Source organism: Trachymyrmex cornetzi, unplaced genomic scaffold (genome assembly GCF_001594075.2).
Source record: "Trachymyrmex cornetzi isolate Tcor2-1 unplaced genomic scaffold, Tcor1.1 scaffold412, whole genome shotgun sequence".
NCBI classification, from domain to species: domain Eukaryota; kingdom Metazoa; phylum Arthropoda; class Insecta; order Hymenoptera; family Formicidae; genus Trachymyrmex; species Trachymyrmex cornetzi.
Genome location: NW_017298876.1, coordinates 707,697 through 734,444, shown reverse-complemented (window position 1 = coordinate 734,444; position 26,748 = coordinate 707,697). Strand labels below are relative to the sequence as shown.

The window sequence follows — 26,748 nt, the reverse complement described above, 5'->3', positions numbered from 1 at the left end:
TCCATTCTTGTAATGTCAACGTTTCGTGAACCTTACAGTCCACTTCATCAGGGCGAGGCGTAGCCTGATACACAAGAATGGATATGGACAAAGAGAAAATCCGCGAAATGCACAATCTTTATAAAATATAAAAATTGTTTGTTATACGTTACAAAAATAATTTAAAGCAAATATTTTTAAATCATAATTGAAAATAATTTAAAGCAAATATTTTCAAATCTTAATTTTTTTCTCTGAAATTGTAAAATTCACGAAAAAATATTATCGTAACAGTTTTTATCTTCGCTTATTTATTTAATTTTTTTCTTTCCTTTAAAATTTTATTTCTATAGCTTAGAGTCAGGTATTCTCTTCTTCTTTTATCTTTAAATAAATTAAACAAGAGTTGTTTTACAAGAATAGAATTTACGAAGTTAGCTCTTACACAAGTTAGGGCGATATTTATAATTTATTTTATTTTCTCCTCTCTCTCTCCATGCAATATAATCGATTCTATTAAAAAAGTCAACAATCTTCACAATGTACAAGTACGCAAAGGTGTAAACATTGTTATATATATAACTTTGTTATCTGATCGGATTAGCTGTCAAAAATTTGATGTACCTCATTCTTTCAATCCTATGTGCTGTATTCTTCCAGCTTAAAAAAGTTCTCAGATTCAAAGAGCTACTGTCAAACTACAATCAATGGTCACTAACGATTAAACAAAAACGTATAACTTATGATATGATTTTACAATGTCGCGCACATATGTATATTTCGACGTGGCAAACATTTCAAGACAGGTCGTTTCTTCTTGTTATCGAGAAATATGTTTTGCTCGAGAGACCGTGTCGATGAATTCATGTGTTCATTCCTCTTCTGTCCTCTCGTCCTCTTGTCCTCTGAACAAGCTATATTCTCTCTTGAAGGCTACTTGCTTCCTTCGAGCGAAATCCATGAAATCTCGCGCAATCCCAATGCACAATTTTCTGCTTCGATATTTTCCGGCATATAGAACACGTATGTTTCCTACAGTTGCTCTCCTTGTAATATGTGCGCATGTACTTGCAAGTTGCAAGTGTATGCCTATGTATATGTGCAAGCGTGTCCGGGCGCAATCGAGCGAAATGCCGAGGAACGAAAGGACGAATGAGCGAGGGAAAATTGTAGACTCAATGGGGTTGATGACCTTTGCTCGGCAAAGCGACTACCGTCAGCTCTTCATGATCGGAATAGTTTTTGCCAACTGAATAATTTAGAAGTTTTGTTTGTTTTAGGACTCATTTCAGACAATCTGTCAATTTGAGATAGAATTCCATTAATTATTTTATCATAATATAGTTTTGCGATAATAAAATTCTCGTAATCAAGATTTAAAAAAGATGTTATGATATTCATCTGCGTTTCGTATTGCTGCTCGATCCATAATAATAAGAATCATCGCGCGTGCCTCTCTTTTACTATTTAATTAGTAAAACGTGCATAAATACACAATCGATCATACTGACATAACTGACGCTATAACTCGATGCGTGCGAAATATGAATATTTACTTAACTAGGCCAGATGTTGGTCCATAAATCAATGTACTTCATAATCTATACGAACCCTCTAAATGCATAAACCGTATAACGAGAGATTGCGTCGTATCGAGTATTAAATATATTAATGGTAGTATTAACACCGAGCGCGAAAATAATTTATGATACCGCAAATGTCAAACTCTGGAGTGCGTGCCAAATTTTTAACAGCGAAAACATATGATGTAAAACGCGATAGACGTAAATATGATATAATGGGCCTTTATCGCGATACTATTTTTTAAAACGCGATTGAAAAAAAAACATTAATCTTTTTTAACACAGATTCACTATTTTCGTTGTTTTAAAATCGCATTTTCTCCTATTAAATTTATCTCGAACATAAAAGGATATGGTTATTTTTACGAGGAAATAGCGGAGTGTGAATAATAATAGAATTTTTTTATAACTTTACGTAACTTATAAAAGGTTTCTTTTACCTTTTACTATATTATTTAACAATATTAATTAATCTTTATTAAGATTAGAAACAGAACCATTTGTATGAATACTATACCTCAATTAAATATGGAAATACCCAATTATTATCGAAGCCAAATATTAGATTAATCCATATTATGTACTTTAAATAATTATCTTAGAAATATGACTGCGCATCGGACTTTCAACACAATCAAGTTGAAATATCAATAATCCTCCCAAATTTATTTGGATTGTTGATTTATAGATTTTAAGATACTACTAGCATCTTAAAACCTATAATGAACTTATTGCAAAAAATATTACCTCGACCTATATTCTAAGATAAATTTATTTAAAAAAAAAAAATATATATATATTAATCTATAACATGAAACTTTGATCGTAATAGACTTTTCTCTATTTAATTAATGTATTAATTATTCTTTTTAAATAGAAATGTATGCGCAAATGGAGATTACGTGCTTGCCGAGATAGGTATTTTAACCAATGAATTTCCACATGATTTGAAATTTGCGGCATTGGTGACTGAGCACCGAATCTATTGAAATAATTGATTCATAAGTGAACTAATTACTAACTATGGTACTTGAACCGCGGTTTATATTAGTGATGATACAACAGCTGCACGATGCCGCGAAGCCTGAGGATGCATATGTACATGCATATAACGTATGTACCGTTGAGTGTTTCACGAATCTATGTGAATTGTGAATGTTTCGCGTAATTAGGATGGCTGTCATATGTATATATAAATATATATATATATATGTGCCTCAATATGTCGTGATTAATAGACATGTAAATAGCTGCAACCCTCAGCTATTTCCTACTGCAGTGCCTTGCGAAGCGAAGGATGAATTTCCTATTACAACAGTCTCCTCTCTCACATCAAAATATTGTGAATCATATACATGATGATTTAAATTATTTGATGATTATGATTTATTTTGAAGTTTATTTATTACACTTTTATTTTGTTTTTATTTATTAACTCTTGCACATCTATTCTAAATTTTAATTCTTATAGACGCACAAATTAGAATTACTTAAAACTTGAATTAATAATAATTATTATGTTTTATCGTCGAATGTTTAAATCAGTAATTAATGATTATAATTACGTGATGAATAATCACGATCAACGAATAACAGGAATAATTAAGGATTATTTTGGTTATTTCTATAATATTTATTAATTGTTATTTGATAAATATGATCATATATAATTATTACATAATTAATAATTATTTTAGACGTGTTTACATTAATGGTTGACTTCAAAATTGATTAATTATTAACCGACAAATTTAATTGGCTCACTTATATAGAAATTGCGTTTGCAAAAAAGGATTGTAACTTGTTATTTGTGTAAAGTAAAATTTTTATTTTTATTTGCACTATATAATTATCCAATCACAAACAAAATTAAAAATTGCGTTAATCATTATTATAAGCGATAAAATATTGTGTAACAACGTCTAATTAAAAACAGAATCAAATGAAGAATGTAGGACTATCGGATTTTCACTTCACGCCTTTGCGGAACAAATTCAAATCCTTTTCGAAATCATACACGTGTCCGGCAAAACCGTCTGTACATATGTGTCTATGGAAGAAAACATTACGTGACTTACGTAGAGATTATGGTATTTTGTATGATTTTCTTGTATCAAGCGGAAACTTGAAACTATTTTACATTTTCGAAAAAAAATTTTTGTTGTTGTGTAAAACATCATTTGATAAAATTATATAAAATTCTGTATAAAATATTAGAATTTCAGAATATATATAATTTCTATAATATTTAATTTTATAATTAAGAAATGTTATAATATAAACACAATTACATAAATATATAAATATAAGTAAGGTCTCTCAATCTTAAACAATAAAATAAAAATTCAGATAAGGCTAATGAGAGTCTTACGCTGATGTAAAAGCGAAGAGATAGGAGAAGTAGATAATACTCAGGTGTTGTATTTATTACGTATCTTAATGAGTACGTATATTATAGTATGTAAAATGAAATAAAATAACACGTATTAAATATTCTCTATTCTAATGACTAAATAATTAATCTCAAGTATTTTTAAGATTAGATAATAAAATTAAATTTTACTCTCTTTCTCTCAAAATTTTAATTTAAGCTTTAATTGGATATATTTTAAATATTATAATAGTGATTCTAACAAAATTTTTATAGAGATTTTAATTACAAGTGACACAGGCTATTATCAGAAATTGGGAAATATTACACTTTGAAATCTTTGAAATTATTATTATTAATAGTATTTTTACAAGCGAATGAACGAAAGAATGTGAGGAACATATGAGAGAAAAAACATAAAAGCAACTTTCTTGAGTATTCACCAACCGTATGGAATAAATTTTCTCTCGAATCACAGACAAAGAATGGGTTTTTCAGGGAAAATGCCAACAAGAAATATTTGCGGGGAAAAGTGCACTACTGTCTCTCGGGTTTTAGTTCGCGACAGTAACCTTCAGGGGATGTGGCTTTTATCACTTCACAAAGCAACGGAAATCATTATAATAAGAAATTACGTTTGGGCTTTAGGGCGACAACTAGCTGGAAAAGAGGAAAAAGCAAAATACAGGTTGGAATTATCAAAATTATACTACGTTGCACACAATTTATCGCATCTTAAATCAAATGCAGAAATATTTCTTAATGAAGTATATACTTCTTAATAGTTCATTGAACACGTCAACTCTTTTCTTTAATATAAGTTTTTTATTAAATAATTATAAATTATATGTAAAGTATAATAAAAAATGATTGTAAATAAATGATTAATTATATATAGAGTGTAACTAAAATAAGGTAACAAACTTCGGGGACGAGCTCTCTACACCAAATATGAAAAAAGTTCTTATGCACTATATCCATTGTTACTGAGATAAAGCAAAAAATATTTGTAGGACCAATTGCATGGCCTCCACGATTACCCGATCTAAATCCTCTAGATTTTTATCTACAGAGATACTTGAAGTTCTTAATTTATGAAGTTCCAATCGTCAATAAAAATATGCTACGCCAAAGCATTTTTGACATTTGTAACACTATTTGCAATTGCCCCGGGATTTTTGAAAGAGTGCGACAAAATATGCAAATTTGGGCAATGTGCACAAATAAATATGTATTTTTATAATGCTTCTTTAATCAGACAAATTTCTATTTTGATGCTACTTTCCAATCTGCTTTCTAAAAAAATACGAAATTGCATAAAAATTCGATGTCTACATATAAGCAATAATTTATGTGTATATTATCGCATTAATATCAAATTTTTTGATCATACTGAATTTTTCCACAAATTTCGATATCATTTATTACGATTTCCCAATTTTCAGAGTTGCATATCTCTGGAATTAAGTTTCACGTTAAAATTATGTAAAAATAATATTTTATTTGAGTACTTGTGTGTGTTTATTAATTACAAAATTTAATTTTCAATTTTACAAAATTTAATTTCCAACAAAAGTTATCCATGAAGCTTTATTTGCAGAAGATTTATTACTTTTTATTTATGAATTATTGATACCGGAGTATTAAACAAAGATTCCGTTATGAAATATTATTGTTAATGACAATGGAAAATCGCAATTATTAATCGGAATTATTAAAAATTGTATTTATCGTGAATGGATTTGTTGTTCCACTTATTAATTCCACGACTTATTATTAATCATGTTATAAACTTTGTGTAGAACGTATCAATAATGTTTATATTTCTTGTATTGGCTGTTTCAAGTCATGGTACGACTACAAACTGCGATGGGAGCCGAAGGAGTACGGTGGAGTTCACATGTTGCACGTGCCGTCCGATCACATATGGCGGCCTGACATAGTACTCTACAACAAGTGAGTTCATCAGCTGCGCCTTGTTTCGGATTTTGATTATTATGGATACACATTGATCTGATATATATACATATCGTAGTGGCACAGCATGTTGCCAAGAGAGAAAGAGAGAGAGAGAAAGAGAGAGAGAGAAAGAAAGAGAGAAAGAGAGAAACTGAGGGTCGAGCGGGCACACGTTTAACACATAGTAGTTTTGTATGTTGATCTGCGATGCAAATTGCGATCAGTATCGAAATACGAATTGTGCGCGCGTTTCTTTTTTTATTGTGCATGATATGACAATCCGTAATATTGATCATATGGTGATTTTAATTAAGTTTTATATGATACGTATTTTATTTTATTCAGAATAAAAAAAAATAAAAAAAAATAAAAATTTTGATTTATGTATTCATAGCGATTTGTAACTATTAAGTTTCATTTGATTTATAGTTTGGATAAATTTCACAAATCGAAGTAACTGCTATTTATTATAGTAGCTTTTAATTGTTTAATTTAAATAGATTTATTTTTCTCTTTTGAACAGCTAAACTAAAATTGGTTTTCTATAACACGTATGTATTTATTTTCAAATTGTTTTTCAAATAATTTTACATCATCAGTTAATCTAAATTAATTCAAATTTGTTACATTGTTAATCGATAGTGCATGTGCGTACCAGTATGTAACTGTTTGCAATGAATAACGAAATTAAACAAAAAACGAGTGTCCACTCACCTGACGAGAGAGGTACCATTGTCGTGCATATTGCATTTCAGAGTAGGACGGTATATTCGATGCGGGCGGTACATCTCGCGCCGCGGCATCGTTTCAAAAGTTACGGAAAAATGTGAAACAGTTCAATTGGCGGTGACTTTAAGGAAGCTCGTGAATTTTAAAAAAACGTCTTTAAAGTAAACTTCAATCAAATAAATTAATAACGTGCGAAATTTCACTCAGATAAATAAATGATGTGTGAAAATCAATCTACAGACGCATTTTATTTCTTTAATATCAATCACATAAAGATATTGGTAATTTAAAAAAAGAAACTAGTTACGTTGAAATATAACGTGTGCAGAATAATCACGTGCTTAGCAAGCTTTTATGAAGAAACAATTAAATAAAACATACTTGACACGTTGGGAAAAGTCACCTATATCGTACCCTCTAACGTTTAAACAAAATTGTAACAAAATTACTAAAGAGATCAAAATATTTCTGTACTTACATTAAACTTTGGTTCATTGGCAATAAAACAAAACAATATTTTTACGAAAATAAACATTAAATTATTGTAATTAAATTAAAATAACACCTTTAACGTCAAAATGACGGTAAATAACGTCAGTTTGTTTACTGGGAAAATAAACAAAATTAATTTTAAAACTCATTTATTAATAAATTTATTTTTAATTTCAAACTGAGTAGTAACGGTAACGAGTTATTGTTATGAGGTAAAGTTGCTAACCCTGTATATGTATATACATATAGGGCGTTCTCTGTTAAATCGGCCACCTCCCCCTGGCCATTTCAATTTTTGAGATAAAATTCTTTAAAAGGACTTAAAATTTTCTTTGAAATGATTATTTTTCGATGCCGTAAAAATTTGACAAAATTAATAAAACAGTTAAAATTATACAATTTATAGTTACGCAAAATATTTTAGTGACTTAATATTTTCATGCGTGCAATAAACATAAAAACAAAAGATGAAAATTTATGAATATAGTAATTTATGATGATAGTAATACGATGAAATACATCAAAAATTTTTCTATCTCAGAGAAACGATTTCGATGATTTCGACGATTCACGTGCTTCCTCGATTCTTTGCGAGTACCGAGTGGCTGTTGAATAAAACATGTGCCGAACGTTCTGCTACTACGAGCAATAACATTATTTATTGCGCAATAAATTGTCTCGAGAGAGAATTTTTACCATAATAATTGAGACACTTTCGGTGTTCTTACAAGTAAAACGCTTGGCACGCAAAATTGGCCCTACACCTGTAAAAAGTTAAAGCCTCGAAATTGCGCATCCTCGCTTGTAATTACATACTAGATCCTCAACATTCCTCACCGATATTGTCTGTACATATTTGCGTAACTTTTGCCGCTCTTGTCGCCTAACAAACGAGAGCTTTACGCGAGCTTTTTCGCTAGATTGCCACAGAATTTGTAATTGGACGTACCTATATTTATTTCACAATTAACACTTCGAATCATTTTTCTACCGCGAGTGTCAAGGAATGTAATGGAATGATTTGTTCATGAATGTCGGTGTTGGGGAAAATTGAAATCAATATAATCTCAGTGTTACAAATGAACCAAGATATATTTATTTGCAGCTTACGTTACATAGTAACGTCTAGAGTCTTACTAGAGTTATCTTATAATATACTATAAAATGCGATAGTGTCAATTAAGATCAATTAAGATCAATTAAGTCCAAAAATCGCGTTGTTACAAATCCTTGGCTCACGCTCGTGTCAGGCATGCGAGCGATGTAGTCATCCCATAGATTATTATTCATATCGCATGAAACATGGGCGCTGCGGCGAAATGTTTGCGCGAACGGATCCCGAATAAACGGGACATCACCGCAGGAAATCGCGAAGAAATGTCATGTTAAACGGCCTCGATTCTGCTGTCAAAAAAACAATTTTAAAATCTTACATGGGTCTATTCAAGATACGATGGACCAAAAAACTATGCGATTGTAGGCAATCACTATAAAAAGCAATTTCCGGTTATATTTCTCGATTCGAAAAAAAAAAGAATATTAAACAAAGATTCTCGTCTGTTCGTCAAAACGATGGTAAAATTGGCATGCGAATGATAATTTGAATTAATATTTCGTTAATTTACTTAATTAATAAATAAATGTATCGTCCTTATAAATATTTATTCTATTTAAAAATAATTAACATTGCAGATGACATTATTATTCACGATTAATGTCTCGTTCGGTTTATATTCAAGTACGTGACAAGATTTTGTTACATTTAGGAATGACATAAAAATTTTCTGTATATTGCTCTAATGCCGTAAATGTAGGTGACTTGGAATAAGTATAGGTGAGACAGCATGATTTTTGTTAAATTCAATCATGGATGGATACCACGATTAAATTTAACAAAAATACATGCTATTCCAAGTCACCTACATTTACGGTGCTTTCTTTTCTATTGCTTGTAACTTATTTGTCTTAAATACACGTATTTTGCTGACGTGTCCTGCATTTTTCCTCACTCATTTCTTAATATCACAAAATATTGTCACAAGAATAACGATTGATGATCCTTAAACTATCAGAACATCTATATTTAATGCAGCAATTATTAACTTCTAATCAGTCTATTCATAGTATATGTACATTCTCATTATCCTGATACACATTTACATTAAAAAAAGTTGAAATCGACAGGCTCTAATTTCGATTAAAACGGGATAATAGTAATCATAAATTGTAATACTAATTTAAAATTTGATTGTTCTGTCGCAATATTCGGAGAGATTTAGTGATAGTGAATATACATGCCTCGCTAACATTTGATGTTAAAAACAATACTCATGAGTATCTCTGTTTCTGATACACATGACAGCTTTTACACTTTTTCATTGTTATGTAGCAAAAAAATTGCGAAGAAAGAATTGATTAAATAGTCATTTTATATCGCTCCTAAAGCATTAATAATTCGCGCAAAGGCCCGCTTTTCTGTATTCGATGCGAAAGCATCGCTGATATCGAATCTACATACTATATATATAGATCGTGAATATTAAGCATCATGGATATGAAGCGGAAAGTAAACGTTGTCCTTACCTACTCACGGAATATTTCAAATATTGCAGCGTTAAAATATGCACTTGTTTCCAATATCTATTTCTATTTTTAAAAGAAATAAATTGTTCGTTGCGTACGTCGCGTATTTAACATTAAATAAATGTCATTTGCTTGAAGAACAATTGAATGTCAAATAACGAAGCATTTTTTCTATTAGATCCAGATTCATATTTGAACTTTTAAGGGGATCCTAAAGCCGTCTGTATTACCGACTAAATCATATAATCTTTGTATATAACAAATACTTTTTTTCTCTTTCATAGATTCGAAAATCCTTTTCCAGGATTAAAGTATACGCATTAATACGTATATTTTTGAGGTGGAGTTTATCCCGAGAACGACCAAAAATTTCGAAATTGATATATTTTTTACCATTTGTTAGTGTAACATGGCGTCTCAAGTTGTCAAATCGTGATAATATTTGCTTGATACGAAAGTTTTGCAACCCGTACTTACGAAATAGTAATCCACAAACACGTAATTTGCACGAATAAATAACGTCGAGTTCTTAGAATTAGACTTAGACGCTTTATCGCGACGAATTTGTTATACGAAAATTGACACAAACGTGCGACTGCGTGTATCATAGGTTGCGTTAGATATTGGTGACTATATAAAGACATGTCGATGCGCTTGAAAAACAGCGATCTCTGGTGACTTCATCGGAGTACGAACTTCGCTTTAGGAACCCCTTAAATGTTTTTTAAATAAAGTTGATGTTAATAATAATCTATACACTTTAATAATAATTAACAGAAAAAGGGTCTTTCATACAAAAATGCCTTCCATCTCTTAGTATGAAAATATTTGTGCCATTAATGAATCGAAGGATTAAACATTTTTTTCTTTCCTTAGTAGGTAATAGTCATTTAGTAATAGCGTCGATAGTCTTCGATTATCAATATAATAATAATTGAAATTCATCAATCATTTATTCTCATGTGAATACTATTAGTTCATTGATTATTTTATTATGTTATCGCGGCTTCGCGTTTTCGAGCGTTGTATTAAAAACGTTAGATAAAAACTATAAAATATTATTATAACATATTTTACATTTTATACGATTCTCCGATTGTAATCTCATGTATCTAATATAAAAATTAAATAAATCAATAAAACATATATACATTTAATAAAGTAAAATTAATTAGATAACAGTTATTCAAGTATAATAATGCTAAACAATGCAAGAAGTATTTCATTAATTAAATTATGTGATGTACAATTATTATAATATATGATAATTTCTGAAGAAAAGAAATGTTATTTTGTATCAATACATAAATTATTCAATAGACCTGATGTATAAATCGTTGCGCAGCCTTTATGCAGTTATTTTTTTCTATATGTGAATTAATTTACACGCACGTCTTGCTGCCGGGAAAAAAGAGAAAAATGTTCCACGGTCCATAAACAATTCTCATCTCACAGCAACCACTCAATTCGGCGGCTACAATTTATCGGAGTCGCTGTCAGAAAGCGAGTTCCGGATAGATATCGACTTAAAAAATAAACGAAAACGTAACGTGTTCTTTCGAAAACGGCATATTTTCTGCGTGGATTCTTTCTAAGCTATGGTTTACGAGTGATCTGGATAAGGTATCAGCGCATACCTACGTATACATATATCCTGACCGGAGAGATTGAAATTTTCGCACGTTGAAATTTAAGCGATGAAGCTCGCACTATCTCTTGTGTCCACATTCTCGGTGAGAACGTTTTCAAAAATGTAAACGCGTTATAGATACGCACTAAATCGACAACTTGATATAAATGAGGTTATATAAGTGTGTCATGCTTGGAAAAATCATTTTTCGTTGTAAAAGTCTTTGTGTGTGCGCACCGGGTTCGATAGCTTGTAAAATCTTCAAAGTGCGAGTTATGAGAACATTTATGAACTATAGAACGTATGAAATCTATCCCTTCTTCGCTTTATCGTTAAAATAAAATATTGTTTAGACAGGGAGTTATCCTTAAGACTTTTGAGAGTTTTTTTTTACGCTGAATTCTCAATTACGACACGAAGGATACAGTAGCTATTAACGGGGAATAAAGGTTAAATGACCCTTTTATCATGTATTTAAGAGTTTGTGCACGATGCAAGCTGAATTTATTGAATGGTTAATTTAATTTATTCGTCATTTGATTTTTGCGAGACCCGGTTTCCTGAAAGCTATGTTAAATCTCATCGCAAAATAAAGTTGAGTTTCGCACATATTTGCATTCGTTGCGAGTCACTGGCTCTAAAGGCTTCCCATTCACCGTGTCCAAATATTCTCATTGGGCGTACCGTAAACTCTGCCAACAAAGAGCTGGCTGAAATGCGATATCACGAATCTTCGTGAAAGTAATACCATGTGTGTTACGATTCTCGTATCATTCTCGCCGAATTTATATTTTGGATCGTATCCACCTGCATAAATAGAAAATATAATTTTAACATTATCACTATAATTCACTGCTTGTACATTTCAATAACAGGAAAGAATTTGAATTTACGATATTAATTACTTAAACAATTTATTAGAAATTGTGCAAAAAATATTTTTTTTAAATATACAGAATTATGAGAAACACTTCAATCTTAACTAAAATGACAACGTATTAGTAACTAAAAATTTGAGGTAAAACCAAGATTAAATATGTCACAGCAATAACTGCGAGATAAATGATGCTTCTTGCAACGGACGTAATATTTTCCCAGCCATTAAATCCATTTTTCTACTTGGTGATATTTAGACACTTTTCTATTTCAGGTTTTCACTTAAAGTTTCACAAAAATCAGCAATATATATACATTTCCAATATTTTAATTTTAAAGGAATCGTACGATGCGATCAGTCTCACAGGACCATAAAATCGATATTGCGATTGTATACTCGATTTTAACGCGAAAAGTTATGAACACTATTTTCAACGCGTTCTCATCGTTGAGTATAGAGCACCATTCTGTTACGTTAATAAAACTTTACGCCGAGACATAATTTCGGGCGAAGCAATAAAAAAGGCACGTTATTTCACGGCGATAGAAATAACGTGCCTCTTATAAATATGCGCATCCGCATATTTAAGGGATAAATTTAGAAACAAATTTGGGATCAGTAATCCCATAGTTAATTGAAAAGGGTTGGGAATCACGTATACAGAATGCGAAATTACTAGTCGTTACGTCGTTTAGAACGAAATCGATTATTTTGTTTAACATTCGTGAACACTAATCAAACTTACAACTAATTCCTTTAAAAATTGTTTGTGTCAAACATTTTTACAGAAATAAATAAAAAATAGAATAGTTTATTTCTTAGCTAATTTAGTGATTCAAGATTTAGAGGAAAATATTCTGTCTGATATGTTTAACTCTTATCATGAGAGATTAAAATTTACACAATAAAAATTTTACTGGACGTACATTCGAAAATTCAACAATAAGAAATAGATTAATGACATAACATCTTTTTAATAAGATGTCTGATTGAGCATCAAATTATTAAAATTGCTTGTCAATTTAATTAGTGATATTACTACAGTAATTTAATTACATTTATAAGTCAGGAAAAACAATTCGGCGCGTAGTTCGAAAGACAAATATGTATATATATATGCCCTGATTTTTTTGGATTTTTTGTTGTTATATATTTAGCATTCTTATTCCTTAGTAAAATTATTTTTTTAATTAGTAAACATATTTTATAAGTAATTGTATCATTTTACGTCTTATTTCTGAGCATTATTTGTAAATTTTTCATAAGCCGTACATTCTACCCATGAATAGCCCACTCCTATGGGATATACGGCAAAAAATGCAAGGATTTGAAAAAGTTTTTTTTAATATGAAAATAAATATTTTGTTTTCCTAATATTTTTTTCATAGTGATAGACAGTATAAAGTGTTTATACTGTCCACAGTTTTTACCTTAAACATAGTAAATAATACTTGATAAATTAAATATTTTATAGATGCGGCGAATATACCGAAGTTAGTCTATTTAGTATGTATTACAGTTTTCTAGCAGTAGATTTCGATCGATATACAATTAGTATTTTATTTTTCTTATTATCTATAGCTGTATCATCTCTCAAAGCAAAACATCTGTTTTCAATTATAATGCATTAACTGGTGCGAACTCGATCATGACGTTGCTGAGTTATTACGCCGTGTCTGGTTAACGGATCACGGTTGTATAATGAAGCAACGATAAACAACGATTAACATGCTTTACACGAAAGCGGCGAATTTATGCATACGTCTCGTGAATTCCCTCGTTGCCGGTACGATCGCGCACTTATGCAGTCAGTATAATATCATTATATATTAGCAGATTTGTGTTAAATCAAACGTTGCATATTGGATAAACGTCATGTTTACGTCACTCTTGTGTAGTCGACTCCAAGGTTGGGAAGAGGCGTGATTAGTAATCACTATAAATTTATTCTCATATACACGAAGCCGGACATTATGAAAGACTAATTACTAAAACATTGAATTGAAAATATTATCTCTCTCGCATTTCGTGTACGCTATTATTTCTAAAAATATACTTTATGCAATATATTTTTAATCAGCATATTAAATTTCATAATACTTTTTGATTTACACGTTATATCACAAAATATGTACTGTACTAAAATAACTTCATTGATGACTCGCAAGTCAGACGGCACAGGATGGCTTTAGCACAAGCATAAATTACGCGACACTGATCGTCACCATTGTCAGCATGATCGTACAGTGGTTGCCGTGGATTTGGAACATCATTATTATATTCTGAGATCTGTGTGAAAGTAGTTGAACTCGCCCCAGTCGCGAACGTCCTGAGGATCCGCGGCAACGTGATTGACGGTACGTGCTGCCAGTCGCACGTAGCACGAAATGCGAGATAACATACCTACGCACCCTCAGTTGCATACGTAAGCATCGCGTTCATGAATCGTTCAACGGCGTTTGCTGCTGTGATGTAGGGTGACAAGCTTGAAAATGCCCGTAATATTTGCGTTGACTTTATATTTAATTTTTAATTCTTTGCTTTTTGAGAAACGAACATGTTTTTATAACAATTTATTAGTATATTTGACTACAAAAACATATTAATTTTTATGATTAACAAACTAGATTAATTAACAAAAAATCAGAAATATTTTATTTGTTGTGAGAGATATTCAATATATACCCCGCGTTAATTATATATATATATTGAATTATCTATAGAAACATCTGTATTTCAAGGAATTAACATATTGGTGATTAATAATGATAATATTTCGAAAAAGAATAAAGATAATTAAATTTTATATATGTCCGAAGTCCGAATAGTTTTTAAATTTGAGTGAATAAAAAGTAAATGTACAACAATGTATTCTTTTAAAAAAATAATTCAAATAATGTTTTCTTAATACATGATTTTTTGGTTTATTAATTTGTTGTGAAATTAGTGTGAATCAAATTATAATATTTATTTTATAACTGGGAATAGTTTTGATTATTTATGTAAAAGGAAATATTAGTAAGATAAATTTTGGCCTAGAAACTTTATATATATTAATTAAAATAGAAATAATAAATTTGTATTATAATTGAGGATGATATTAATATTGAAAAGTTTCAATACACGAGATACAAACTCGGATTATAGCACTCTCAAGATAAATTCTCGAGTTCGAAGATAAAAGGATTAAATAACGAAGTTAAAAGATTATAAAAGCACCTGGAGTTTACTTTACAATTATTCGATGGATATAACAGTAATGATTATTACTACTCTGTGCTTTCAAATTTTACAATATAATACTGTCGAAAAAATTGAAATCGTTATAAAAAACATTTTTCACTATCATCAACAATTCCATTTCTTTTATATTGAACAATCGTGCTTGTTTATTAAATGCATACCATTTTTATTGGAACATATTTTTATTAACATTTATGTCGGTTTACAAAGAGAGAAATATCGAGAGAAATACCGGAAAGTCTCTCGGAACAGTCGACTCGATTACAAGTCAAGAGTTCGAGCATGAAATGTCGATCGATTGCATTACGAATATACTTTTATTTTGATTCGCATCGACTTATCGCAAAGAATTTCCTTGGCGAAACGAGTACCATTATTGCTATATTACATCTATTATAAACTTTGTGGAAAAGCGACAACGTATAAATTTTAATAGAAAAAATATTTTACAGAAAACATGCGATAATTTTATTTCAATTGTAGAAGTTGAAAAAACGTATTTATTTAGCATCTAATTTGTTTCACCGTTTTATTTTATTTATCTTGTGATCCATTGTTTTCTTGTACATTTGCCAATTGATCGGCAAACGAAATAAAGAAAGGGAAGTAAAGGAAAACGGAAACATTGTTTAATTAAGAGTCTCCGGCTTCCATGCTTTTTCCTTTCTCTGGAGAACAGAAACGGTAGAACGGTCGACAGTAGCGTTTGTTCCTCCGAAGTTTACATTATTTAGAAAACTTACCCGGAAAGGTTACACCGAAAAAACACTATGGATCTTTTGTAAAAACTCTGTTCAATTTTAAATTAAATTTAAACTGAATTTACCATAACTAATTTGAGTATGGTCACTGCTCAGAATAATCGAAAAATGATGTGTTCAAACTTCTTGCAAAGATAATTTTAAAAACGTACCGTAAAGTTCCTGATATATTTCTCAAGCTTTTTTTGTAAATACTTTAAAATTAATTTTTACAAAGCATTGTAATATTAATTACTTAAGTTAAATGATTAAAAGCAAACAATTTTTTGTGAATTATGCTTCTGCTTCTGATTAACGAAAAACAGAAGAAATTGATATAGAAAATTGATGACAATTAAAAAACAAAGCATATTATTTAATAAAACATTTACTAAGAAAAAAATTAAGTTCAAATTTTTCAATCGACTTAGAATTTGAAAATTACAAGAATCTGGTGTTGTATTGTTTTTATTGTAATATATATATATATATATATATATACATATCTACATTCAATGAAAGATATCGATCGACAGAATTATCCAGTAAATACCAATATATATTGCTCTGCTTGCTTTGTATCTTTTGATATACGAATGGATAGAATAAATTCCAATAATACACACTCGCTCAAACTTTTAGAGTCACCAAAAGCTTCGAGAAGGTTGATAGATGTTTTAACAAAACTAATGATGATTTAATTAAACCATACGATGTTCACAATCTACATCGCGAATCAGGTCGACGTAACGTCTGTAATTCTGTGAATTTCAAGTAATAAAATGATATTGTATGTATCGTTCAAAATTCACTCATGCATTATCGGGATGAAAGTTATTCGTGAATTCTCACGCTCACGTTTAGCACTCTTGTTGAATACATTTCTTGCGAGAAAGTTACAGCTTTCCGTCACAATTACATTTGAACACTTTATTTAATTTTCTATCTTTTATCTTTTGGAATTACACAAAAGTGATTTTTGTTAAGATTTTCTTTTTACGTAAAATTGACTGTTTTTTTAAGAATTTAAAAAAAAATTTTAGTAAAAATTGGAGATTATACAAACATTTATAGAAATTAAACAATTAAATTTTAAAATAATATTCTAACAAAAAATAAAAAAGAGAGAATAACACATGTTAAAATTCATATATTATCAGTTTCTAAACTTTTTCATTAAAGTAATGGGTGTGTTCCAGAGAAATATATATAATTTTAATTAAATCTTGAAATATATATACGACATAATAAAAATTATTTCTTAAACGGTCCGTAATTTTTTAATTACAGCACAGACGGAAATTAAGAAATTGTGTGAGTGTTATAATGACCGTAGAGGATCATAACTTGAGTCTCGCCAACGCAATAGCAATCTTAAACTAGCCTATTAAGTTCTTAAGCAATCGATACGAACGCACACTTCTCTGAGAATTAATCTCGTCGTCAGTCAACACGGCGGTAAGTGGACTGAACGCGTCATTACCCTACTAACATCATTTTCCACTTGCCGCATTATTGGAAAATTCTCATATTTACAAATTGTTATTATATATAATATATATAATTAAAAATTTGTATTTATAATTTATAAGATAATTTTATATACATTATATTTCTTTTAAATAAAAGTTTACTTACGATAATAGCGTGGATTATGTAATTAAATGTTTATTATTCATTATTTTTTAATTCTTCATGATAAAATAAACCACATTACAAGACAAAACATATAAAAATGAACAAATAAAACCCAGATAATAGTAATCCAACTTTCAGCGATTAGTCGATTAGAAATACTTCTTTTTTCTATTTGATCTTTTTCTCTTTCTTCGTTTCTGTTTTTATCAACTAAATGTAATTATTTATAAAACTGATTGCTCAATTATAATAATTGTATATAATATTGTACGATTTAAGGTCGGTTATTCTTGATAGAAATCTTTGGATAAACTGTGTGATAATTTACCTACTGGATAAACAAAAGAGTGAAAGAGTAAGAATATAAGAGAGTAAGAGAGTAAAACAGTCAACTGAAGTTTACCGAAAGATAGAACAACCCAGTCATATTGATTTAGAGAGGAATATTTATTGTTAATCCGAGGCTTACTATAGGAACCTTCCGCGTACTGCAACAGTTAAACAAGTAGCGCGTTTATTTATTTATCATAATACTATGGCAAGTGATTAAATACTTTGTGCCATTTCCCATGATAGCGAGTATAATTATCTCAAATCTATACAAATTTACGTTTATCCGGGTACATCGCGTAATTTGGAACAAGCCATTTAATTCGAAAATAATGAAGAACTTACCAATTCGATATTCAATTTTCTGGAAGTATAGATAATGAATAAGGTTTGGTCGTAATATTAAATTTATGCTTGACTTGTTCCAATTAAATTAAAGTTTAAATTAAATCAAATTTTTAAACTTTTTATAAAATTTTGTTTATCAGCCGTATAATTTAGCGTTTAATTTCTCATTAATCAAAATGTAAGTAGTAAGTAAATATTTTGTCATCACAAAAAGTTAAATATGTACATGTAGCTGTACATTTTTTTTAAAAAGAATTCCAAATAAATAATCCTGTAAATTTTAACTTAATTTATTTATATTGTTAATTATCGGAATGAAAAACCTGTTATTTTTACGTAAAGTGTTAAGCGAGGTTATATGTTATTGATATGATATTTTATTGATTAATGTTTCATTGTCTTTAAAGATCGTGCAAATTATTTTACTTAAAAATATATGAAATGCAACCAATTTATGACAAGATTTAACATTTTCCGGATCTCACCATGAAATTTAATTTGAAAGTTTTTTAAACTAGTATATGATTCTCTCTCGATACTGTTTATATTCACTGGTGCTGCAGTATAGATTTCTTTTGATTACAATGCAAATAGTTTCCACATTGGAATCGAAACGATCGTGTTTCGTTGCATTAAACTGGTTCAAGTACGTTGATCTCGTATTTACTGCATTAAGATAACAATGTAAAAAGTAGTTTTACCTTTTTTAATCCATTATTTCAGCAAGCGTATATATAATTAAATTAATTTTTTTATTTATCCGTGTTCAATAAAAATCTCAAACATTAATATTCAAAATATAATACACAGAGTTTAAAACGTAATTCGTTTCAAGAGGGAATAAAAAACGCCTTTCAGTATACATGTAAAACATTGTACGTCAAATGCACGATTATTGATAACGATGGAAATTGAAATAAAACAATGGTACAATAGTAAATTGCGATTAAAAGAGATATAACAATCTTTTCATAATCGAAATGCCCTTCCCCGTTTTTCCCATGGATTACACTATAACGGAGTATATATTCGTAATGGAAATCAATATTGCCCCATAGCGATAATGCTTCGTAGAGACTGCAGTTATACGATGCAATTATCGACCACTCGACGAACGTGTCAGGAACGTAATGAAGGAGATCAATGGATTTTCAATTGCCAGTATGGCACGGACTCGCGCCAGAACTTTGAAATAATGCTGGCGCGTTGTATAATTGACCGGCATTATTTCCTGGTACGAATTATAACATGTCTCCCTTCCTACTCTGCACGTACTAATGAAATTTAGAGAATTAACAATCGATTTACGCGGATAAGTAGCATTACTGTCACATTACAATGACAAATCATATCAAAAACATAACAATAGGATTAATAAATTTAATTCTAAAGTCAAAATACACCATTTGATAATTACAAAATCAATATTAATAAAATTAGGTATGACAATTGTAGTGTAGCCAATAGAAAATAAAGCTCATAACGATCGAAGCTGGATCTTTTGTTCTTAAATAATTCTGTGTAAATTTGTACATTATGTATTAAATCCTATCAAACTGCGCGCCGAATTGATCTTTTGATTTTAAAATGCTATACCGACAGAACTACAATAGTATAATATCAAAAATTGCCTAGTAATTTAATCATTTAATTTGGTCGTAGGCATTTTAGAACGATCTTAATGATGTTGATAAATATATTAAAATCCGTAAATAATTTATTGCGAAAAATATCACTTCATATGTCTATCGGCATCATCAAGATTTTTCTAAGACGCCCATGAGCATCAAATTATTAAATTGTTGGGCAATTTAATTTGTGATATTACTATTGCAGTAATGTTCTGTCGGTATCGCATTTCAAAACCGAAAAATTAATTTGACGCATAATTTGGCAAGATTCGATACGTAGTATATAAATAGGGAGCAAGTGTGGGGCAGAGTAGACAGTGCATTGATCCCGGGTTCAATTCCCGGTAAAACCAAAATATTTTCGTGCACTCATTCTCCTCTCGGAAGGAAGCGACAACCCACCGAAAGTATCCTTGCCAAGAACACTTCTATAAACAAAAACTTCGTTGTTTGGAATCGACGTTAAACTATAGGTCCCATGTGAACTGTGTACAATCAACGTGCGCACTACAGGCATAAGAGAGAAGTCACCACGCTCGGACACAAGGAACAAAACTAAAGAATATAAATTCACACCGAATTATTTAAGCTAAAGATCTAGCTTCAACCATTATGAATTTTATTTCTCATTGGTTTGTAATATGGTCACATGTACGGCCCAAAAGTTTTTAACTATGATATAAATTATAAATATATGGTACATAACAAAAGATATATTTTTTATATTAACGTATATTAATAAGATAACTATGCGATGTTTATTTCCAAATATAATAATAGCATTATCTTTCCTTTAGTACGTCCTTTAGCATGCTTAATGAATACGATTACATTTATGAAATCTATATGAATCACTTCAAATTTTAATTTTAAAATATTATTTTTATTTCTTGAAACTCAAATCACATTTATTATATTACATTATTATATAATTTAAGACTCTTAATTATATTGCTGAACTTATACCAAAGACATTTGAAACTAGAATGAGCATGCATCTTCATTATTCATGATATTTAATTAAAGTTGCTTATAATGTCGTAGATTATAATTACACTGTCTGCTAGTAAATTCTGTTTGTCCTAAATACGTAACTGGTCTCTAATGGCTTAATTATAACCAGCTTTTCGCTTAATAAAAAAACTTAAGTACATATAGTGCGTTGAAGTTGTGATAAAACCTCGAGACTGTCGCCTCTGCGTCGCGTTTTCTCTTACGTTAAAATCTGTTTTTCTTCTTAAGACTACAACTGCACCAACGTTCTAAAAGAAAACCTTTTAAGATCGCTTGCGCATATAAATGCTATTTTCTTGTCTAGTTTATATAACATGCACATTGTTTTCGCGATCGACGCATCGTAGCAGAATCCTCGCAGAATTGAAGAGAGCTTTCCCGATAGAAAAGAATCTCCGTCAAAAGATTGAAATTGCAATATTGCAAAAACTCTTCTATTTGCAAAAATCTTGTTGCTCAGCAACCTGATTTTTCATTTACTATTTTTACTGATTTTACCGCGAAAGTAAAATAAGCTTTAGTACAAAATATATATTTAAAGAAAACGTTTTTAGTTTGACAATACTGTTTCGTATATCGAATTATTTTCCAACTAGGAATTATCTAATAAATATAAATATTAATTTTATAATGTTAATTCTTTCTTTACAGTTCAAATAGTTCATACCTTATAAATTGCGAACAATTTGAAAAAAATAGACTAATTAAAATGATTTAAACAGATAATAAAATTTTATTTTTCTTACAATATTATATTATCTTAATATTCTTTCAATTCAGGAATTAATTACAAACATTAATTATAAACAATAAATTAAATTACATTGAAAGATTACGATTAAAAATAATCGTTCTCAATATTTTTGTTAGGAAGACATTGATTCTTCATTATTTAAAAAAGATGAAGTATGGCTTACTAAAGAAAGAAGACCTAAGATATTTAATCAAAATATTCCTTCAATTATCCTAGTAAACACCGTTCCGTAACATTTACGTAGTCATTACGGAACGATGTTTCACTGTTCTGTAACAGTTACATCATTTTCAGATTATGATTTGGTCACAGTGTCAGCATATTTTGGTTATATTTTGCGCAACAGTCGGAAAAAGAGAGGAACGTAAACGTAACATTTACATATAAATAACGTAACATTATCAGTTACATTTACGAAGTTTTCAGAGAATGAAAATTTATGTTATTCAAATTACGTGAATGTTCCATAATTATATGCAACGAAACAGTGACAGCACAGGCATACGTAATAGTTATAGCCTTTTTATGTCAATGATATACCTGCTACGTCTTTGGTTCATTGTGCTGTTCTGTAACATTTACGTATACTATGTTATGTAAATGTTCCAAAATTGCGTACAACGTATTCACTGGGATAATCCGCTGTTTTCTTCATTACAAATATGATATTAAATCCTTTTTCACATTTTTATTACTTGTCCAGGATTGTCTGGAAAACAAGATTAAAAAGTACAATACATGAAAACGTGGTGGGTAGATCGTAATAGAAATTCTGTCGTCGTCTTTCGTAAGCTGGGATCGGATCGCGTGCTCAACTTTTATACACATGAAACTCGCGAACCCACCCACCCTGAACAGAGAGTCGGATTTAGATTCATGAGGTCCCTGCAGGCCTTCGTGGACACGCTCAACTTGACCAGACTACTGCTGGACTTACTCCAGGCAAACGCGTAGAATGGAGAAGCACCCTGCGGAGAGACTAGTCGTAAAGAATATAAGCAGGGTGGTATCTTACCACAAGAGATCGATATCCCAGGGTTCGAAACAGGAGTACATTTTGTAACAGACGAAAAAATTACTTTTAGGCGCGACAAATGTCTTTCTTTAACTCTTCCAAATCTAATGATATGTTCCAGATTTTTCCGCACCAAATAATTTATGGCTTCTATTTTGTGTTCTACGCAGTAAAATTATTTTCCTCTCTAATCGCGATTTGTCTTCATTAAATATTTCCAATATAAAAGTAAAAATTTTGTTTGACTGTGTGAGATTGATAGAAGTTATTTCAAATTCAAATGAAAAATATTTTTTTTTATTTAGATTATAGTTATATATATTATTTATAGTATAAAATTACTTACATTTACTTTCATACTTAGTTATATTGCAATAACAATAAATATATCAATATTTGAATTTTTTCTTTTTAAGCTTGTTAACACTTTGTGTTATATGTGTTTGACGATAAAATTTTTATTTGAACGTCTTCATATAAAATCTTGCGAAATATATAGTACAAACGTTTACTATCGCTTTACAATAATATTCAAAAGGAAAAATCGTATAAATGTAAAGTAGATCTAAAGCGTCTGTATTTTAAGAAGGTTATGTATACGAAAATCAAAGAGGAAGGCAATAAAATCTGGATAAGTGATTATATTTCTTTAAGTGTATTTGGCATGATATGCAAAAACAAGGAAAGAAAACCTGCTAAAATAATACTTATTATACATTTCTGTAGCATTATAAAATTATTTTTCTCGTCAATAGTAGAAATCTTAAAATTTACATTTTGATTGGTTTCTTTGCTTTTAGAGAAATTGCATTCGTTCGTATATAATATTGATCAAATTTACTTAAATTTGTATATTTCATTAACGTTCTTAATTTGTTATTGTTTACCTATTGATATGCAATTATAATTACAACTGATTTAAAAGTAAGGGACGAACATTTTATTGATACATTTTTACTGAAATAATTTATTTTAAGAAAAATTAAACTGAATTTTTTGCATCGCGAACGTTGTCGATTTCACGCGTCAACCATGGCTCTTCTCGAAAGTTTCACAAGACCATCTTTCCGTCACATGCACTTTCGGAAGTCCTTGCGCGACTTTGGTAGAAGAGAAGTTTCGAAGAGCTAGGATCTTCCTTGACAAATTTTATATCAGCGCGCCTAGTCGAGCAAGCGTCTGGCGAAAATTTATAGCACCCGAGGGAACAGTAGCTGGAACCGAAGGAAATAATCGACCACGTGATTTGTGGAATTTTCGGTTGATCCTCGCTTTGTTCGAATCTTGCTTCGTTACCGTCCATTGATGACTTTATTCCCATAGTAAAGTATAATTTCATTTCGATTGTTAACATTCTTTTAGATTGATTTAATCTAAAAGAAAGGATAAAAAATAATTCAATTTTTTACCTTGTAATATCTTTCGAAAAAATATAATATATAACCATAATTTATTATTATTTTTTTAAATAAAATTGAGAACAATTATATAATAAACTAACTTTTCTTAACGGGTACTTAATTCTTTAATGACGATGATGTGAAAATTTTTTGCTATTACGAAAAATTATTTTAATTTCGAGGAAATTAATTTAATGACAACCTACTATTTCAGAATGTCATCATATTGGACAAGTTAAGTAACGGATGCTATATATATCGATATTGTTACACACAGCTACACATTTTCTTTTCTCCGATTTTTAAGGATTTCAAGTCGATGTCCTTTCTCGTTCGAACCAAGAGAGAGAAACACAAAAAGACGAAAAGGTATTATCTGAAAGCTTGCATTGACTTTCAACGCTCGTGAACCTTCTTCTTATATCCCAACATTCTCAGAAAGAGAAATCCTGCCGTAAGGTTTATAAAAGCGCTGAATACACCGGATATATCAAAAGTCGCATAACGATTTTCCTCGAAGAACTTACAATTGATTTTTTTTAATCAATATTTGTCCGATTCTTTTTTTCACATTTTAACAGTCGGCTTGAAGCAGTTCTGTAACGAACCGCAACATCAAAGTAAGTACTTACAGTATATTGACAGAACAAATATTCGATTCTCGATACATCAGCCTTTCGAACATTTTATTTCTGGTTTGCTACAACCTCCGGGGAAGAAACGATTGCCAAGATAATCGTTTGATTCCTACATTGAATATGAATTCGTATGGATTAATTCCAATTGGAGTGTCGGAAGCGACAAGGATTCAGAGACCATCGTAATTTCGGATTAAACGCGGAATGCGCCAGAGGAACGTTTTTGAGAAAATGAAATTTTTTCGCTGGGAAACGCGTTATTAAACGCAACTCGATTATAGTCGTGTGCATTTTATTCGGACAGTCTATTGTATTAGAAATGAAATCTACATGATTCACTTGAATCAGAGAAACTTGAGAATAAAAACATTTTTCAATATTCGAAGCACGATATAGGTACGATGTATGACTGGATCAATGGATCAAAGTCTGCAAGCGTAGTTCCGAGCAAACGCATACGTTTCCTCCGACATGCCCTCGTTCAAATATTGAGGAATTTACGAGCATACTCGAATATCTTCGCCAGTCATGCCAGTACTGGCCTGTCAGCATTGTGTCAGTTAACTTTGACCACAAGAGCGTAACACTATTTCGCGATGAACTCTATTGCTAGCAAACAAGTATGCGCCAGTACTGCTACGGCAATAGTGTACAGTTAGTTCAGTATTTTGAGAGCCAACGAAGTTAGGCAATATCAGCTTTGATTGCTTCGTTTTAATAACTAGAACATATATATATTTCTAACTTTTGCACTGAAAATTTATAAAGTAGTAACACTAAAAGTGATACGTTATTTGAACTTTATTGCAGTATATTTGAAATTATCATATGTTTTAAATGGTTTTACATAACACCACACACTGAAAAAATTCACGAAATCCGATTAAATATTTGTTTAGATAGTACCAATGAGATTATTTACTTACAATAAACAAATATTTGTTCAATTATATCTAAGTATTATTTTTTTAAATCAAATAAATATTTATTTTCTGTAAGCAAATGTTCCCATTGGTACTATTTAAACAAATATTTATTCAAATCTCATAAATTTTTTTCAGTGTATCAAACTTACATTGTTCTGCATTTGCTTTTATAAAAAAACAAATCCTTAAATCCGATTAAACGGCGGGGTGATAGTAGTACTAGTCAAGCATTGGCGAATAACGCCAATGCTTGACTAGTACTACTGATTTAATATTTAGCTCATTAAAAAGAATATAAGAATTATTATGTTGATATCGTACACCTGAATTATTATATATATGTTTTTAAGATTGAGATATTATCGTATCGATTCTTTTAGATAGCTAAATTTCGAGCACAAATCTACTAAATCAGTTTTTTCTTTCTTATTTTTATCTCGACTCCTCAGACGCTCTTTCAATGCATAACCTCGGTTGAAACGGAAGCTGAGTAACGAGATACTCAAAGAGCTTGTCTTGTCTTTTCTTTTTTATCCACCCTCTTAGTCGTCCTCCATTTCTTAGACCGACTATGATTCCACCGTTTTTAAATCTAAGCTTCGGATTTCGCACGTTTCAGCAAGTTCTCGTTTTCAAAAGTTTGTCGCATGAACATCCGTCATATAATTCTATATGTTTTTATCCAACTTTAAATCTTCTTTTCAAAAGATTTTTCTTCGTACGATGGATAAAATTCTAATTAAAAGATATAATTATGTAACAAATATCTTAATAAATAGTAAAAACTCACATATTTAAAATTTGTACAGATGTGTACAATTGAAGAACGTACAATTAGAGTGGCTTAATCTACAATGTTTAAAAAATA

At 30.1% G+C, this 26,748-nt stretch overlaps 1 protein-coding gene across 1 annotated transcript in view; it reads left to right on the top strand.

The window, feature by feature from the left end:
- nAChRalpha4 (nicotinic acetylcholine receptor alpha4) overlaps nt 1-26,748 on the top strand; it is a 191,453-nt gene that overhangs the window by 78,327 nt on the left and 86,378 nt on the right. Inside the window, exon 4 of the mRNA XM_018512497.1 lies at nt 5,780-5,889. Coding sequence (XP_018367999.1) covers nt 5,780-5,889 — 110 coding nt within the window. The remainder of the gene's footprint in view (nt 1-5,779; nt 5,890-26,748) is intronic.